Source organism: Electrophorus electricus, chromosome 3 (genome assembly GCF_041902795.1).
Source record: "Electrophorus electricus isolate QZ-2024a chromosome 3, ASM4190279v1, whole genome shotgun sequence".
In the NCBI taxonomy this organism is placed as follows: domain Eukaryota; kingdom Metazoa; phylum Chordata; class Actinopteri; order Gymnotiformes; family Gymnotidae; genus Electrophorus; species Electrophorus electricus.
The window spans coordinates 29,091,246-29,109,045 of record NC_137499.1 but is presented as its reverse complement, the minus strand read 5'-3'; the positions used below and the strand labels follow the sequence as shown (position 1 = coordinate 29,109,045).

The 17,800-nt window shown below is 35.1% G+C and overlaps 1 protein-coding gene across 3 annotated transcripts; it reads left to right on the top strand.

The window, feature by feature from the left end:
* The first annotated feature begins 1,433 nt into the window (after window positions 1-1,433).
* Window positions 1,434-8,983, top strand: LOC145656983 (immunoglobulin heavy constant gamma 2A). Of its 3 annotated transcripts, none has more exons than XM_081710960.1 (7): window positions 1,434-1,672; window positions 3,440-3,745; window positions 4,431-4,709; window positions 5,087-5,401; window positions 5,537-5,845; window positions 6,908-7,059; window positions 7,201-8,983. In XM_081710960.1, the coding sequence occupies exons 2-7, from the start codon at window positions 3,472-3,474 to the stop codon at window positions 7,210-7,212; spliced, it is 1,341 nt and encodes a 446-aa protein (XP_081567086.1). In that variant the 5' UTR covers window positions 1,434-1,672; window positions 3,440-3,471; the 3' UTR covers window positions 7,213-8,983. The 3 variants fall into 3 exon arrangements, with proteins under 3 accessions (XP_081567086.1, XP_081567089.1, XP_081567087.1); XM_081710961.1 differs by lacking the exon at window positions 1,434-1,672 and adding an exon at window positions 1,700-1,873; XM_081710963.1 differs by lacking the exons at window positions 6,908-7,059; window positions 7,201-8,983 and having other exon boundaries at window positions 1,437-1,672; window positions 5,537-6,352.
* Window positions 8,984-17,800: the final 8,817 nt, after the last annotated feature.

The following is a 17,800-nucleotide window of genomic DNA, read 5'->3' as shown; positions in this document are numbered from 1 at the left end:
TAAGTACATGCGTCCGCCTCCTTACCGCTCACCGTTACAAAACGTAAAATGTGTATGGGTGTGCTGTGACATTCATTTATGTAATGCTTTTCAAACAGCATCTATATGTTGCCCCTTACAGTTCTGTTCCATAGTATTGTTTAAATTCAAACCATGTTATATTTCAGTGCTTGCAAGGTGGTACCCACCTGGTTGCTAGATTGTTTATATTATTATTACTGTAATTTTCATGCTTTGCTGTGATTGCCATCACACATGTTTTAATCAGGAGTAGGTGAGGTATTTTACCATTTTGTCAATGAAAGTGTCCTGTTGAAAGATCTGTTTATAGTGAATACAATGCAAAAATGCACATTATTGTAACGAGGGGGAGGTTGAGCGCGAACACACAAACGAAGTGACAACGCCTCGGATGTGAGAATGAGCTGAATCAATGACCAAGGAAGCCATAATGAGAATAAACTGATTGGATAGAATAAAAGAATAATTACATAATACACATAATACAGAATAGAACGAAGGAACAAACATAAGACTAACAGGATAACAGGGTGAGGATGATAACTAGGCAACAAAGGACATATAAACATTTAAGAACAACGATGAAGCGTAAAACTAGGACAAGCGGGGAGGGAAACTGATAATGAAAGGGAATACACTGAACCGGGCTACTTAAGATAGACAAACAATAACCAAGACAAAAACACAGGTAACACTTGCGTAAATGAACATGGGAAGAGAAACCTAAACGGAAGCTAAACTACGGGAAGACACCGGACGAGGAATGAAAACAGAATAAAACTAGCGAACACGAAAAAGGAGAGGATAACTTAGCCTGGAGCGCAGCGACTAAGTCTAACAGAACGAGAAGAGATAAAGGGAGTAAGGTTTAAATAGAAACACTAGGTTAACGAAGGACAAACGAGGAACAGCTGGAGCTAACGGGCAGGAGTCAGGGAACCATGGAAACAGAACAGAGCAGGAAAACAAGGACGTGCTTAGGTTGCCAGGGGAACGGGGGATGTTCCGGTCTGCTAGCGTGACAATTATATTAACCAAACAAAATAAATAAAATAAAATGAAACAAAAACATATTTAGAATAAGATCACAGTGTATTGATATTAAAAGTAATGACAGAAATAAGAGTAAGTTCAATACTGATACAGCTTTTTGTCCTTTTTTTGCATTAATTCAGAAAATATTTTATCAGTAGAATTTCTCTACCAAGAGTTAATATTTTTTTAGTCCGCTTCATTTTGTTCACGGGTCCACTCAACGAAAGCCAGTTTTAAATGTCCGGTTCTTAAAATACGTTCGTTGTTTTGTAATAGTTTTTCATCTGTTCCTCTAAACTCATAAACCATCGAGATAGCTACTTTGACTACTAGGGGTAAGGAACCCTGGTGACTGTAATCTCATGTAAAGCAATCTGCCATTTCTCTGTTGTAAGGGGCTAACTACGATAAACATATGTGGATCAAAACGTTATTTCATCAAGAAAAATGAACAGATTTACTCTAACATGAAATCTTCAAGATGCGTGGATTAAGGCAAATAAACAACAGAGGGAGAAAGCAATGGGCGGAATTTTGTACAGCTAATTAGGTACAGTTATTCACAGTGACTACTTCGACTACTGGGGAAAAGGAACTTCGGTGACCGTGACCTCAGGTAGGATACAGTTTGCTAGACATATGCGTTGTGTGTGTAGCCATCAAATAATTTAGCAGAAATTAGTTATTTGCCTTTAGAAGTAATCTTTAGAAGTAGTCCTATCACCACGGCATATTGTACGGGTGGGGTTGTGCTTGTTTCACTGTGACGGTCGATTTGATTACTGGGGAAAAGGAACGACGGTCACTGTGACATCAGGTAAGAAATAAAATAATTAAACTTACATAAATCACCAAGGTCCAAAGTTGATGTTCGGAAACCGTAACTTTTGTCAAATATAATGTGGTATTTTATAAACTTTTAAAATAAAATAAAATGTCCAATGACGTGATTTTCTGTAACAAAAATAGGTTACAACTAAAGTAATGTTGGTTAGAATTTCCTAAGAAAGCTTAAGCATATAAATGAAAGGTAAGCTTGTAATTAATTAAAGGAACAATTTAGTACGTCCCGCTATTTTATTCGCTCAGAACACTTTTCTTACGTTGGTAACCGTTTCAACTGGTAAGGCTCGTTCTTCAGTATGGTTCGTTTAGACAACTTCCAGTCCTTAGGGTTGAAATTAATATATTAGCCAATAGGATATTTAAATATGGGATATCTTAACGTTTTCCGATCACTATAGATAAATCAGAAGTTAAATCATTTTGTACGTCACTGTGACTATGCGTTCGACTACCGGGGAAATGGAACGATAGTCACCCTGTCATCTTGTAAGATATAAAACTTTTTCCTTCTGTTAAGTAAAATTAATTCGCAAAGTAAATATTTAACCACTTTATTATTATAGCAGCTCACATTGTATACAAAAATAGTCTAGCCTTGACTAGGTCATGTGGAAAAGCAAAAAGTAAAAACATACCGCAGACCTATAGGCTTTAATGAAGTTATATGTCCAATTAATATTCATTGTGACCCAGACAGACATTCTTAAGTCAGAATGATGCGATAGGCTATAGTAAAGACACAACGTGAATATGAATATTAGACCGATTGATAAATGCTTTTCTATAAATTGTATAGCAATTGCATAATAATGTATCACGTTTTGTCATTTAAATTATTGATTCCATATATAATGAAATGATGATGATTCATTTGTACTTAAGAGTTTCAGTTCGCTAATGTATTAATGCATATAAATGGGATGATCTATAATAATAATAGGCTAACAATATAAACATTATGAGTAGTATTGTTGTTGTTCATGTTGTTAATGTTATAGCTCTTCTTTTCTACTACTATTACTACTACTACTACTACTAATAATAATAATAATAATAATAATAATAATGTTAATATTATACACTATAAAAATAGATCAAAGCATGTCTGCGAAATATTATTTACATCCCTAGTCTACAAATGTTCAGCAATTAAAGTGCCTAATGCATTTGTCACCCATAAATTTGCTAGCTGGCATTTTGTTAGAGCTTTTCGACCCATTTGTTTAATTTGTGCTATGTTCATACCTTTCTGAATATAGGTTTTGTGGGTTACTCCCAGATATAACAATGTAGGGACAATACATTTTAATGTAGGTCAGTAAATCTTAATACCGGTCTCATTTAAATTTGTCTAAAAACAAATTTGTAATAAAAATAATTCAAGGAGTACACCTTTTTTAAAGAGAAAACCTTTTAAAAAAACAGACAACATACAAAAATAAAAATGACATTTTCTTTTATTAGGATTTTTTTTTTTTTTTTTTTGGTCTTTGTACTGTTGAAATTGTAGTTGAATTTCTGAATTCATATTTTGCAGGAGTGCAAAGCCCACCGGCGTCAATCTTTGCTATGTCGCAATGTGGTTCTGGTTCGGATGGATTCCATACACTCGGCTGTTTAACGTCTGGTTTCTCCCCTCCGGATGCTCTGAAGTTCAAATGGACGGACTCCCAAGGAAAGGAACTTACTGAGTTTACCCAGTATCCGGTGGTCCAGACCAGTGGTTCCTACACCTCGGTCAGCCATGTACAAGTGAAAGCTTCTGACTGGAGTTCTGAAAAGCCGTTCACGTGCACCGCTGAACATCCGGCAGGACCAAAAAATCTAATCATTAAAAAGCCAGGTAGGTGAATGCAAAATTACAACTGCCTCATTGGAACACATTGAAAATTATATTAAGCAAAGTTTATTCAAATTGTCTAAAATGCCTAAAATCTTTATAGCATTTATAGTTGGAATAGGAGCTATCTAATCATCAAATGACATTAAGACATTCATATGAATGCTGATAATTCTAAAATTGCAAATGTGACTATTTAGTTGCTAAGTTTCTCATAGCTGTAGGTTAGGTTTGTTTATGTTCAGATTACACTATTTGACCATATTGTTTCTTGTTTATTTAATAATCATACATGGAGTCTTGGATTTGACAATGTCACAATATTTTACAAAATATATGTATTTCTTTCCCAATTTAGAATGAGGTCTATCCACTGCTTTTTTTCTTCCGTTGTTTATTGCTTCTTGCTGCCTATAATGTAGGCAGTAAACACTGTAATGTAAACAGTGTACACTGTAGTGTAAGAGGTACGCTCTATAATGCGCAGGAACAGCAAGTTGTGATGTCAATAAATGAGAAACAGACAGGCTTGATCATAATTGTAATCTATTATCAGACTGATCAAGTCAGGTCAAGTGCACCTTTTTGTAATTTTGCAATATAATATACAAACAACTATAAAAATACAAACATCTATATAAAATCTGCAATACTCTTCCCATTGAATAGATGTCTGTTTAATTTTCAGGCCCTAAGGCACCAACCATCAGTCTGGTTAAAGTTTATGATGGCAAATCCATTATGTGTGTCCTTGAGGACTTCTACCCAAATACTTTCACTCTTAACTGGAAAGAGGGTGGGACAGATGTTAATGGCTTGACTCTGCCAGCAAGGCAGAGTATGTCAGGCTTGTACACAGCTGGCAGCATTTTTCAAGTCACTAAGAGCAAATGGGAAAGCAACATGGAATACATGTGTGAAGTAATGCATAATGGAAAATCTTACGAAGTAAAACACAAATTTACAGGTAAAGTGGTGTCATGGTGTTATCTGGTTAAATTACATTGCCAAAATTTAAAACTTTACAGTCTAATACATAGAGTTAAGTTTAAGCTAAGTTTTTCAGTATTATAATGCAAACACACATTAATATAATGTAAATCCCCCTGCCCCATTACACACACAAATATTCATTCTTTTACAACAGCTTCAATAATATAATACTATTTATTGTTGTAGGAATTAATATGTAGTTCTCTTCATATTATATTTGATTTTAATATACATTTACAATATGCTATTTAAGGTGCTGACAACGAGGTAGATCCAAAAGGGTTAATGAAAACATCCACTTGTTTTGCATCATATTCCCTTAATAAATAACAATTGATTTTCTTTATGCAGCGGCATTAACTGTGAAAATCAAAGGACCTAATGTGAGAGACCTGTTCATACACAATAGAGCAGTAATGGAGTGTGTCATTACTGGGGATAATAAGCAAGAGGTGAAAGATGCCAAAGTATTATGGAGGCTTAACGGTACAGAAGCAAATGCAAAAAAGGTTGAAGACGCAGAAGTTCAAAAGACAGGACAACAATACACAAAGATCAGCACCTTCAATTTTAGTCAGACATGCTGGTTTTCTGATTGTAAAGTGGAGTGCTCTACCACATGGAACAAAATAAATATCTCTGATGAAATTAGCATAAACAAAGGAGGTAAGTCTTCGACACTCAAAGTGCTTTAAATGAGGTGTTAACATTCCTGTGTTAAAACTAAATGTTATCTTTGTGTATATGCTTTCAAACTATACTTTTAAAATACAATTTGGTGTATATATTTCTCCCTTTTAGCTAAAAAAGTCCCCACTATTCAGATTTATAAACCTGACAAAACAGACTCTCCGCAAGTCTTCCTGGTGTGTGAAATCAACAATTCTCCTCTTGGAGATGTGTATGTCATGTGGACAAAAGGAAACAATAATCAATATATTGAAGGCAACAGCACATCTCCAATCCATAAAACGGACAACTCCATGTCTGTCTTCAGCATTTTAACTGTGTCAGAAGATGAGTACAAACAGATTTCTGTGTTCAGTTGTGCGGTCAAACATGCCGGAATGGAGAATTCTTCTACACCACATATGACGTCAACATCTAAGAGTAAAGACAACTGTCCTCAATGTCCTGCGTAACCTTGCTAAGTTGCTTTTTGTCATGACATATTCTGTGTGCTGTGTATCTCTGCGCTCACTTGATTTGTGCTTTTTGGGTACAACATGTTGTTTCCTGGGCCATGGTCTAAATTTAATATCACTCCAAACCTAAACTGCTACTGTTTTCATAAACAGTATTGTAATACTGCAGTGGTAATGAAAAAAGAAATACGGTAGACCAGCCCAAATACTTTGTGCCCTAACCTCTGTATGTTCTACTTGTTGTGTTCTGTTTTGTCTTATGTTTTCCTGATATTGTTCATAATCCACTTGTTTTACCTTGTGTCAAAATTAAGTAATTTTACATGTTCCAGTTAGCTTTTAGTTAATGAATGCTTTGTAGCTGACCAGCTTGCGCTAAATATTAGCTACATAACTTTTTTTTTTCCATATTTACATTTTGTTCTTGCAAGTCATAAAAATAATAATAATAAAAAAACATAATTGCATTTGACCACAATGTAAAGCTTTCATTTTAAAGATAACTATGAATTTCATTAATTTGTGTTTTGGTATTATCATACTCAAGCTATCATTTTTATTATAATCTTTCAATGATTAAATACAGCAAATGAAGTAATATAATTCATCATTAGTGCAAAAGAAAGGTTATTAAGGAAATTGAATTATGAATCAGAAAAAAAAAGTAAATATCATGTCGCACTCATATGCTGAAAAACCTATCCACTATTACAGTGTTTTTCTGGAAACGGTCTCCCTTATGCAGTAATCATAAATTATAATGCATATCAAAACATATACTTAAAATGGTGTAGTATATAAAATATGAGTCTAATGCTTAATCATTCCTGTTAATCATGGTTTTTGTTTTATCTATTAGTTTTTATTGTTAATTTTATTTTGAATTAGTTTACCATTTACATTGCATTTTCATCATGCTTGTTATTTATAAGGACGTGTATAAATAAGTGTGTGTGTGTGTGTGTGTGTGTGTGTGTGCATGACTGCAAAATGATCAACTGCTTCTGGTTTTTTTGTGGTGTTCCAGAAAATGCATCCCAGTCAGTACAGACAGTATATTGCTCTGATGGAGAAGCTTTGGATGAAGATGATTTCAGTAGTTTGTGGTCCACTGCTTCATCCTTCATCTTCCTCTTCATCTTCTCTCTGATCTACAGTGCTGTTCTCAGCCTCTCCAAGGTAAATATGTTGTTAAACTTTCTCATGTCACTCAAAGTCCTATTTTTTAATCTTTTGTGTGTGTGTTGGGGGGGGGGGGGGGGGGTAAATGCATGTGTGTGTAATAATTATTTATTTTTATTATTCATGTTTTTTTTTCAGATGAAATCATGAGTGATTTGGACAAGCCTGGAAAACACTTTAATGTACCTTCAGTTATCTTGGAGATTTTCTAAAAATATAACTTTTTCTTATGTATGTATATATGCAGATTGTCAAATTGCTCTAATTAACAAGGTTTTACTCAGAATTTGCCTGCTTGTTTTATCTCCTTCTGTGAGCTCCAAGCTGAGCTGTAGATCCACCAGAATAAAAGTACTCTGCATGTGCATCATGCCTCTCAATTTTTACAGACTCATTCTATCTTTTATCATAAACATAGAGGTGTTTATTTGTTTGTCCTAATACCTGAAAAGGCATTTTGTCATCAAAGATTGTCAGTTCTCAGATACTTTAAATATGTTGCCTACTATACAATTGTCTACATTTTAAGGCAGCATATTTATTCTTGATCAGTAAAGCGATCCTTGATTTTTATTTTTTAATTTTTTTTGGTCAAAAATGTGTACAAATAAAATCCCATTCCCATTCACAAGTTATTTGGCATCTAGCTAACTTGGCTCAGCTAGCTAGCTTGGTAAAATCCTGATGCTGAGAGAGCCAATAGCCAATAATTTCAAGGTAGTTTTTTTGGATACCCAGACAGCTGCCTATATTGGCAGTGAGGAGGAAAGCAGCTATTGACAAATATTTGAACAAAATGTGAACAAACCATTAGGAATAATTATGAATAGATTAAATTTTCTTATGATGTTAGATAAGTTGTTCACATCAAGCCTAACAAAGCAAGGTTACTTTTTCAAGCACAAACATACTTATGGGTTCCTGTGGATTCAGTGTGCTGAAGCAATTTTTTTTTTCCAATACTGAAGGTTTAAACAACAAAGTTATTCAACACTAGTTATGAATAAATAATTAATCGCATTATTCAATTGAATGTACACCAGGGCAGATAATCTTTTCTTTTGAAGAATTTAGCCACTTAGTGTAACCTTTCTTGTTGATTTTCTGGTCTTCTGGATTGAAATTTACATGTGAATAAGCCTCGTTTATTTTCGTTCAGTTAATCTGCAGAATTTTAAAAATCGATCATGAAGCCCTGAGACATGCATAACCCTCCCTCAAGCTACATAAAAGCAGGTGCTGAACTGAAAGTTCTTTCTAAGAAGTTGTGAGCACAGTCAGGAAATGAAACAGACAGCAAGAAGAGCAGGTTGCTTTCACATGCTAAATTTGGACCAACTGACAGAGCTGGAAGTACATATGCCCCTCCAGAGAATCAGTGTTACACTGATCAAATGGCACATTCTGACAGACTGAGCATGACAGACTGTGTTGTTTTTATGTTAACTTGAAGGTTTTTATGAGACATACTGTGTAAGAATGTTAGAGGTTATTGCAAGACAATGTGACTGCCGATTTTTCAACTGCTGTAAGATCATCAGATGGCAAGACATTGCCTCACAATAATCACTTTAAATCTTTATTTGCTGCAAGATACATTTTAATCATTTGTACCTGGTATGAACTGAACTGAATGTGTTAAGATTTCATATTTCAAAAATCTAAACTTCATTATGAATTTATCATTGGGGGATTATTAAGGTTTAACCCCCATTACTGGTTTAGTGTAATTTGTGAATTACTGGGAATTTGTGGTGGAAGTGGAAGTAGTCGCAGAAGTGCTTCAGCGGGGACTTTATTAATAGTGCTTATGAAATATGCTTAAATGAGAGCATTCTGTTCAACCAATGAAATGTACCACTACAAAAAAAAATTGGTGAAGCTCTTTTTTTTGTGCAATAAAATTAAAACTGACATTCTATATTTTAGTCTTATATTCATCTTGTTGGTCCAAAAACAAGAACATTCAACATAAAATAAATTTTACTTTGCTGTCCCAATACTTATGCTTCTCGCTGCATGTGACAACATGGAATCTCAGGTTGCATTTGCCCCTGATCCTGGGATGGCTTTAAATGTCTTTGAAGAGTTTGTGCTGCTGGCATGGCACTTTATAGACTGGTAAGAGCATAGACTGAAAAGACACCCACTGAAACAATGTGTCCAGTCTTCAAGAAAGAAAGAGAGGGAACGAAAGAGTACATTTTGACATTAACAGTCTTCATTTATCAGTTAGCACCCAACAGGTGCACCAAGAAATGTGTGTGTGTGTGGGGGGGGGGGGGGGGGGGGGAGAATAAATGCATGTGTGTGGAATAATTATTTATTTTTATTATTCATGTTTTTTTTTCAGATGAAATCATGAGTGATTTGGACAAGCCTGGAAAACACTTTAATGTACCTTCAGTTATCTTGGAGATTTTCTAAAAATATAACTTTTTCTTATGTATGTATATATGCAGATTGTCAAATTGCTCTAATTAACAAGGTTTTACTCAGAATTTGCCTGCTTGTTTTATCTCCTTCTGTGAGCTCCAAGCTGAGCTGTAGATCCACCAGAATAAAAGTACTCTGCATGTGCATCATGCCTCTCAATTTTTACAGACTCATTCTATCTTTTATCATAAACATAGAGGTGTTTATTTGTTTGTCCTAATACCTGAAAAGGCATTTTGTCATCAAAGATTGTCAGTTCTCAGATACTTTAAATATGTTGCCTACTATACAATTGTCTATATTTTAAGGCAGCATATTTATTCTTGATCAGTAAAGCGATCCTTGATTTTTATTTTTTAATTTTTTTTGGTCAAAAATGTGTACAAATAAAATCCCATTCCCATTCACAAGTTATTTGGCATCTAGCTAACTTGGCTCAGCTAGCTAGCTTGGTAAAATCCTGATGTTGAGAGAGCCAATAGCCAATAATTTCAAGGTAGTTTTTTTGGATACCCAGACAGCTGCCTATATTGGCAGTGAGGAGGAAAGCAGCTATTGACACATATTTGAACAAAATGTGAACAAACCATTAGGAATAATTATGAATAGATTAAATTTTCTTATGATGTTAGATAAGTTGTTCACATCAAGCCTAACAAAGCAAGGTTACTTTTTCAAGCACAAACATACTTATGGGTTCCTGTGGATTCAGTGTGCTGAAGCAATTTTTTTTTTCCAATACTGAAGGTTTAAACAACAAAGTTATTCAACACTAGTTATGAATAAATAATTAATCGCATTATTCAATTGAATGTACACCAGGGCAGATAATCTTTTCTTTTGAAGAATTTAGCCACTTAGTGTAACCTTTCTTGTTGATTTTCTGGTCTTCTGGATTGAAATTTACATGTGAATAAGCCTCGTTTATTTTCGTTCAGTTAATCTGCAGAATTTTAAAAATCGATCATGAAGCCCTGAGACATGCATAACCCTCCCTCAAGCTACATAAAAGCAGGTGCTGAACTGAAAGTTCTTTCTAAGAAGTTGTGAGCACAGTCAGGAAATGAAACAGACAGCAAGAAGAGCAGGTTGCTTTCACATGCTAAATTTGGACCAACTGACAGAGCTGGAAGTACATATGCCCCTCCAGAGAATCAGTGTTACACTGATCAAATGGCACATTCTGACAGACTGAGCATGACAGACTGTGTTGTTTTTATGTTAACTTGAAGGTTTTTATGAGACATACTGTGTAAGAATGTTAGAGGTTATTGCAAGACAATGTGACTGCCGATTTTTCAACTGCTGTAAGATCATCAGATGGCAAGACATTGCCTCACAATAATCACTTTAAATCTTTATTTGCTGCAAGATACATTTTAATCATTTGTACCTGGTATGAACTGAACTGAATGTGTTAAGATTTCATATTTCAAAAATCTAAACTTCATTATGAATTTATCATTGGGGGATTATTAAGGTTTAACCCCCATTACTGGTTTAGTGTAATTTGTGAATTACTGGGAATTTGTGGTGGAAGTGGAAGTAGTCGCAGAAGTGCTTCAGCGGGGACTTTATTAATAGTGCTTATGAAATATGCTTAAATGAGAGCATTCTGTTCAACCAATGAAATGTACCACTACAAAAAAAAATTGGTGAAGCTCTTTTTTTTGTGCAATAAAATTAAAACTGACATTCTATATTTTAGTCTTATATTCATCTTGTTGGTCCAAAAACAAGAACATTCAACATAAAATAAATTTTACTTTGCTGTCCCAATACTTATGCTTCTCGCTGCATGTGACAACATGGAATCTCAGGTTGCATTTGCCCCTGATCCTGGGATGGCTTTAAATGTCTTTGAAGAGTTTGTGCTGCTGGCATGGCACTTTATAGACTGGTAAGAGCATAGACTGAAAAGACACCCACTGAAACAATGTGTCCAGTCTTCAAGAAAGAAAGAGAGGGAACGAAAGAGTACATTTTGACATTAACAGTCTTCATTTATCAGTTAGCACCCAACAGGTGCACCAAGAAATGTGTGTGTGTGTGTGGGGGGGGGGGGGGGGGGGGAGAATAAATGCATGTGTGTGGAATAATTATTTATTTTTATTATTCATGTTTTTTTTTCAGATGAAATCATGAGTGATTTGGACAAGCCTGGAAAACACTTTAATGTACCTTCAGTTATCTTGGAGATTTTCTAAAAATATAACTTTTTCTTATGTATGTATATATGCAGATTGTCAAATTGCTCTAATTAACAAGGTTTTACTCAGAATTTGCCTGCTTGTTTTATCTCCTTCTGTGAGCTCCAAGCTGAGCTGTAGATCCACCAGAATAAAAGTACTCTGCATGTGCATCATGCCTCTCAATTTTTACAGACTCATTCTATCTTTTATCATAAACATAGAGGTGTTTATTTGTTTGTCCTAATACCTGAAAAGGCATTTTGTCATCAAAGATTGTCAGTTCTCAGATACTTTAAATATGTTGCCTACTATACAATTGTCTATATTTTAAGGCAGCATATTTATTCTTGATCAGTAAAGCGATCCTTGATTTTTATTTTTTAATTTTTTTTGGTCAAAAATGTGTACAAATAAAATCCCATTCCCATTCACAAGTTATTTGGCATCTAGCTAACTTGGCTCAGCTAGCTAGCTTGGTAAAATCCTGATGTTGAGAGAGCCAATAGCCAATAATTTCAAGGTAGTTTTTTTGGATACCCAGACAGCTGCCTATATTGGCAGTGAGGAGGAAAGCAGCTATTGACACATATTTGAACAAAATGTGAACAAACCATTAGGAATAATTATGAATAGATTAAATTTTCTTATGATGTTAGATAAGTTGTTCACATCAAGCCTAACAAAGCAAGGTTACTTTTTCAAGCACAAACATACTTATGGGTTCCTGTGGATTCAGTGTGCTGAAGCAATTTTTTTTTTCCAATACTGAAGGTTTAAACAACAAAGTTATTCAACACTAGTTATGAATAAATAATTAATCGCATTATTCAATTGAATGTACACCAGGGCAGATAATCTTTTCTTTTGAAGAATTTAGCCACTTAGTGTAACCTTTCTTGTTGATTTTCTGGTCTTCTGGATTGAAATTTACATGTGAATAAGCCTCGTTTATTTTCGTTCAGTTAATCTGCAGAATTTTAAAAATCTTAAATGAGAGCATTCTGTTCAACCAATGAAATGTACCACTACAAAAAAAAATTGGTGAAGCTCTTTTTTTTGTGCAATAAAATTAAAACTGACATTCTATATTTTAGTCTTATATTCATCTTGTTGGTCCAAAAACAAGAACATTCAACATAAAATAAATTTTACTTTGCTGTCCCAATACTTATGCTTCTCGCTGCATGTGACAACATGGAATCTCAGGTTGCATTTGCCCCTGATCCTGGGATGGCTTTAAATGTCTTTGAAGAGTTTGTGCTGCTGGCATGGCACTTTATAGACTGGTAAGAGCATAGACTGAAAAGACACCCACTGAAACAATGTGTCCAGTCTTCAAGAAAGAAAGAGAGAGAATGAAAGAGTACATTTTGACATTAACAGTCTTCATTTATCAGTTAGCACCCAACAGGTGCACCAAGAAATGTGTGTGTGTGGGGGGGGTTGGGGGGGGGAGAATAAATGCATGTGTGTGGAATAATTATTTATTTTTATTATTCATGTTTTTTTTTCAGATGAAATCATGAGTGATTTGGACAAGCCTGGAAAGAAAGAAAGAGAGAGAATGAAAGAGTACATTTTCACATTAATAGTCTTTCAGCTATCTGTTAACACCCAACAGGTGCTGTAGGGTCCGTTGTGAAACCATATTCAAATACATAAGACGTTCCCTTGAGACAGAACATTCACACACACACACAACAGGATACAGATGAGAGAGAGAGATATTCATACCTTTTATAGTGTCAGGCCACACATCCCATTGTATTTGTATATAAGTTATTTTTTATATTATAACTATGTTATGTCATCACTAACATTTTCCCAGTTGTTTGTATGCTATCAAGATGTACCTGATAGATACTCAGTAGAAAGTGTAGTTTTTCAAACTTTACAACTGGAATTCCAGGACTGGTGGGAAATAGAGCCTTTTAAAATAAAATTCACCAGGCCAGAAACAAACCCTGCTACTCCTTCCTTCTATGGTATACATATTGCATATGGCTTACATCAAATTCAAATACACAACAAATGTCTACTTCTAACAAAGAGTACACCTACTCTAACCCCTAATAGGTTGCTATACATCTGTACTCGTTTTGGCACAGAAGAATTTACCTCACCAAATAATAAGGGTTTAGGGAATTAGTTTAGGGAATTTATTCTTACCATTCACGAGCATACAATTATTGTTAGTAACTTCCACAGTCTGAGCACAAATGAATAACTGAAATATCCAATACATTATTAAAAATGGAATAGCACTCTCTACTTTAGGCCAAATAGATTATCTGTGTAATATGACTGAGTCTTCTCTGAGTTCAGGATTATGGGTTGTCCTATCTGAATAGGGGGAAGCTGAGGTTGCCAGCCAAGAAGCCACTGAACATTCCTCCACTGGACTCACTGGACATGAACACTCCTCCACTGGATTTGCTATACATGAACTCTCCTCGATTGGACTCACAGGACATGAACATTCCTCCACTGGACTTGCTAGACATGAACACTCCTCCACTGGACTCACTGGACATGAACACTCCTCCACCAATTTTCAAACCAATTTTGAATCAAGATTCAATAGCACGTCAAATTCCAGTACAAATTTCCATTAATGAAAAATAATCTTGAGTGTAAATTAACTATTTTCCTGCTCAGTTACCATGTTTCCTTTGCTCTCATTTAATTTGAATACATGAACACAGTGTTGTACAACATCCATGTTGGTCTGTGTGACTACACAAGGAAATATTGTTTATATTGAATACACATGCACACATGTAATATTTCAAAAGACTAGCTATTTTCCATAATCCCATTTCACTAAACACTCTTAAAATGCTGTTAACATAGGTTATACTAATAGTTTTTTTATTGGAGTTTTTGAAATTCAAAAGGAACGTATCCTCATTCTAAGCAAGCAAAAGATACACACAATTAGTTAATTTAGATAATGGTTCAGATAACATCTTGAAGGCAAAAAGATTCAAACGCATCTGGAGACATAGGGCCTTCATACATTACACTAGAAAAGTAGTATCTTGGCGCCTTCTAGTGACAGAATCCAAAACACACACACACACATCATAACCATGGTTAATTTAGTCCTTTATTGCACTATTACTGTATATTTTCTGAGTCACTCCATTGCTGTAAACAGCCTGTGATCATGTTCCTGACGTGCTGCATTTCAGTTAAAGTCTAGGTACAGATGTGTAACGGTGAGCGAAAAGAGCGTGATTTATTAGGGGCAAATCAAGATTCAGAATTGTTATGATGGTCCAGGGTCATTGAGCCAATACGGAGAGTACTAGGATACATGATAAACAAACCAACAGCACACAAAGGCAAATAGGGGAAGCAAGCTATAACACACGGAGGGAATGATAAGCAAACAGATGGGTTTCATAACATAAATGAAGGATTTGAAAAACAGACGGGCTTTCAAACACATCCATACATACATCCAATGAACAGCCAAGACAAACAGAACAAGACAAGGTCTAAATACATGAACTAATGAACATTCTATAAGGCACAGGTACAACTCATGAACGGTGAAAACCAAAACAGGACTGGAACAGAATGGAGAAAGAAACATGACAAGGAAACCATGGAACACAGACGATAGGAGGGACCAACCGTGAAAAGATGTGAGGTGTCACAGAGCAGTGAAGCATGAGGCTCAGCATGGGGTAAATTATGGGGTAAATTTAATACAGAGCTTAGTTATTTGTTTTCCAGTGGAACAAGGTTTTGTTAAAAAAAATTTTTTTAAAACAAATATTGAAATTTACATTTTGTTGTGGAGACTCTTTGAAACAGGTGCTTCATTTTTCACCAGTAGCAGTTCTAGGTTGTATGGTGCACACCCCCCATATGTTTTAATATATCTTGGCCCACAATTTTAGTATTTTTACTATTTTTAACCTGTGATGACATGCAGAAATGTTCCACTGTGCACAACATTCAGATGAGCCACAGCAGTAAAGTATATCAACATACATTTTAAAACACTGTCAGTGCCCTTTTTTGACTCTTTTTTAATTTCTATACAAATCTGAGGCAGCCACCAATTCAGACATACTCAAGCTAATAAGACACTCTGAATATACATGCATAGAGAGTCTTTTGCCACCACATTGAAATGCACAGTAACAAAAATGTAACAGGTTGTGGGGACTATGTGCTCAGAACTCACGGTACAGCAAAACTAAATAACTCACACATTATCACACACTAAGTCATATCAACCCAGTTTCACTATTAAGACAAACATAACACAATGCTATCTCAGTTATTTAAGTTTGGGCAATGGCAGTTATTCTTAATATAGAATATATGTAAAAAAAAAAAAAAATGTTTTGCACATACTAGGAACTCTTCAGCGTTCCTTAGTATTGTCCTTAGTTTTACCTTCTGAACACCAGTGTTTTTACAAGGTGCAGTCTTAATGTGTTTTTGTGCTGGGATGTATCAGTGTGCTTGGAGTGACCACAATCTTATAAAGTTGCTGATGGACTAGTGGAGTTTTGCAGATTGATCGATTCATTTGCACAGTGACAAAATGGTAATAACTTTTAGGATGACAACTTATAATGTATCATAAAGGCAAGAATTCGGCATAGCAAAATGTAGTAGGCATGTAATGAATGTAATCACCATAAAACTCTGCCTGTTGAGAAAAAAGTACTCTGGACTGTTGTATCAATGAGACACACCTGTAAGATGGATATTGATGTCTACATAGTTTAATACATAATCACTATACATTTATGTGATTTTATGTGCAGATATTTAAGAATCCAACTGAAAATAAAGACCTAAAAATGTAGTGCACTATTATTGTATATTTTGTGAGTAACTCCATTGTTGTAAACAGCTTGTGATCATGTTCCTGATGTGTTACATTTCAGTTAAAGTGTAGATTTGGTAGAAATGTGAGCTGCCGCAGGGCAGGGAAGGGCTCAACCTAACATGGGGTGAATTATGGAATAGATTTAACAGTATTTATTGATTTGGGTTCCATTGGAATATGGTTTTAGTCAAATAAAAATTATTTGATAATTTAATAATTGGATGGAGAGTCCACCTCCACATTTTGCATGATCTAACACAATTACAGTAGAAACATCCGCTTCATGTGTAACCAGTAGCAGTTCTTTAGTATTGTAGAACTGTAATTTATTAAGAAAGACAAATCAAATCATAAAACTTTACAGATTCTAGCATGTAAAGACAAATTTAAAACAGTATCAAATTACTTTTCTATTTCTAACAAAAACAAAAATAAATTGTACAAGTCCTATATCATACAATTATGTTAAGTATTAAGTTAGTTGTACGTGCCATCACTGGCAAGATTCCATCACTGACAGCTTCCCATGTTGCGCTTACCTAAATTCCATGTTACCCATACCACTGTCTTTCCCTCCACATCAATTTGTAGTGTGACATGTCATTAAGCCTGATACTGCCTCAGCAGTGGGCTGGCATTAGTAGTACTTCTTTTTTCCATTGTCGATGTGAAGCATTTCCAATTCAACATTTGGTACAAATGTTGCCAATTCAGCACTTCACTTCTGCTCAACCAGGTTAATCACAATGAATTTAATGTGCACTGATTATATAATAACGTCCACATGAGTATAAAGACTTGACATTTAAAGACACCTATGGTCTCGTTACAACGTATCTTGCTGATCTCATAATGTGCCAGTCTCCTAAAACTGACAGTCCATCTCTTCTGCTTTTCTCATATGAGGCAGGCATATTCAATTAGTGGAAATGTGTTCCGAAAATCCTGTTCTAGAGAATTACTTGGAAAACCTCCTTCAATTTGTTGACTTTCCTCATCACTGGTGTGCAACAGCATGTTCTAGGTGCACTACCAAGACGGTCACTGACAGTCTTCCATCCACAGTATGTTTTGTACATTTCTGTCTGGATTACTGCATATACCACTTCTAGCAGATGACCCTTTTCATCCTAACAAAATATAATATCACAAAAAGTCCATAAAAGACATGTAACGCGGGAGGGGGTGGAGAGCGAACACACGTGCGAAGTGACGACACCATAACGAACCAAACTGATTGACTAGAGTAACC

What these genes read in the sequence shown, in the direction of transcription:
- LOC145656983 (XM_081710960.1), top strand. Translation starts at nt 3,472, where the DNA reads ATGTCGCAATGTGGTTCTGGTTCGGATGGATTCCATACACTCGGCTGT. An exon ending in TCTAATCATTAAAAAGCCAG is followed by an intron (nt 3,746 to 4,430) that starts GTAGGTGAATGC and finishes TTTAATTTTCAG; the next exon opens with GCCCTAAGGCACCAACCATC. An exon ending in TATGACGTCAACATCTAAGA is followed by an intron (nt 5,846 to 6,907) that starts GTAAAGACAACT and finishes GTGGTGTTCCAG; the next exon opens with AAAATGCATCCCAGTCAGTA.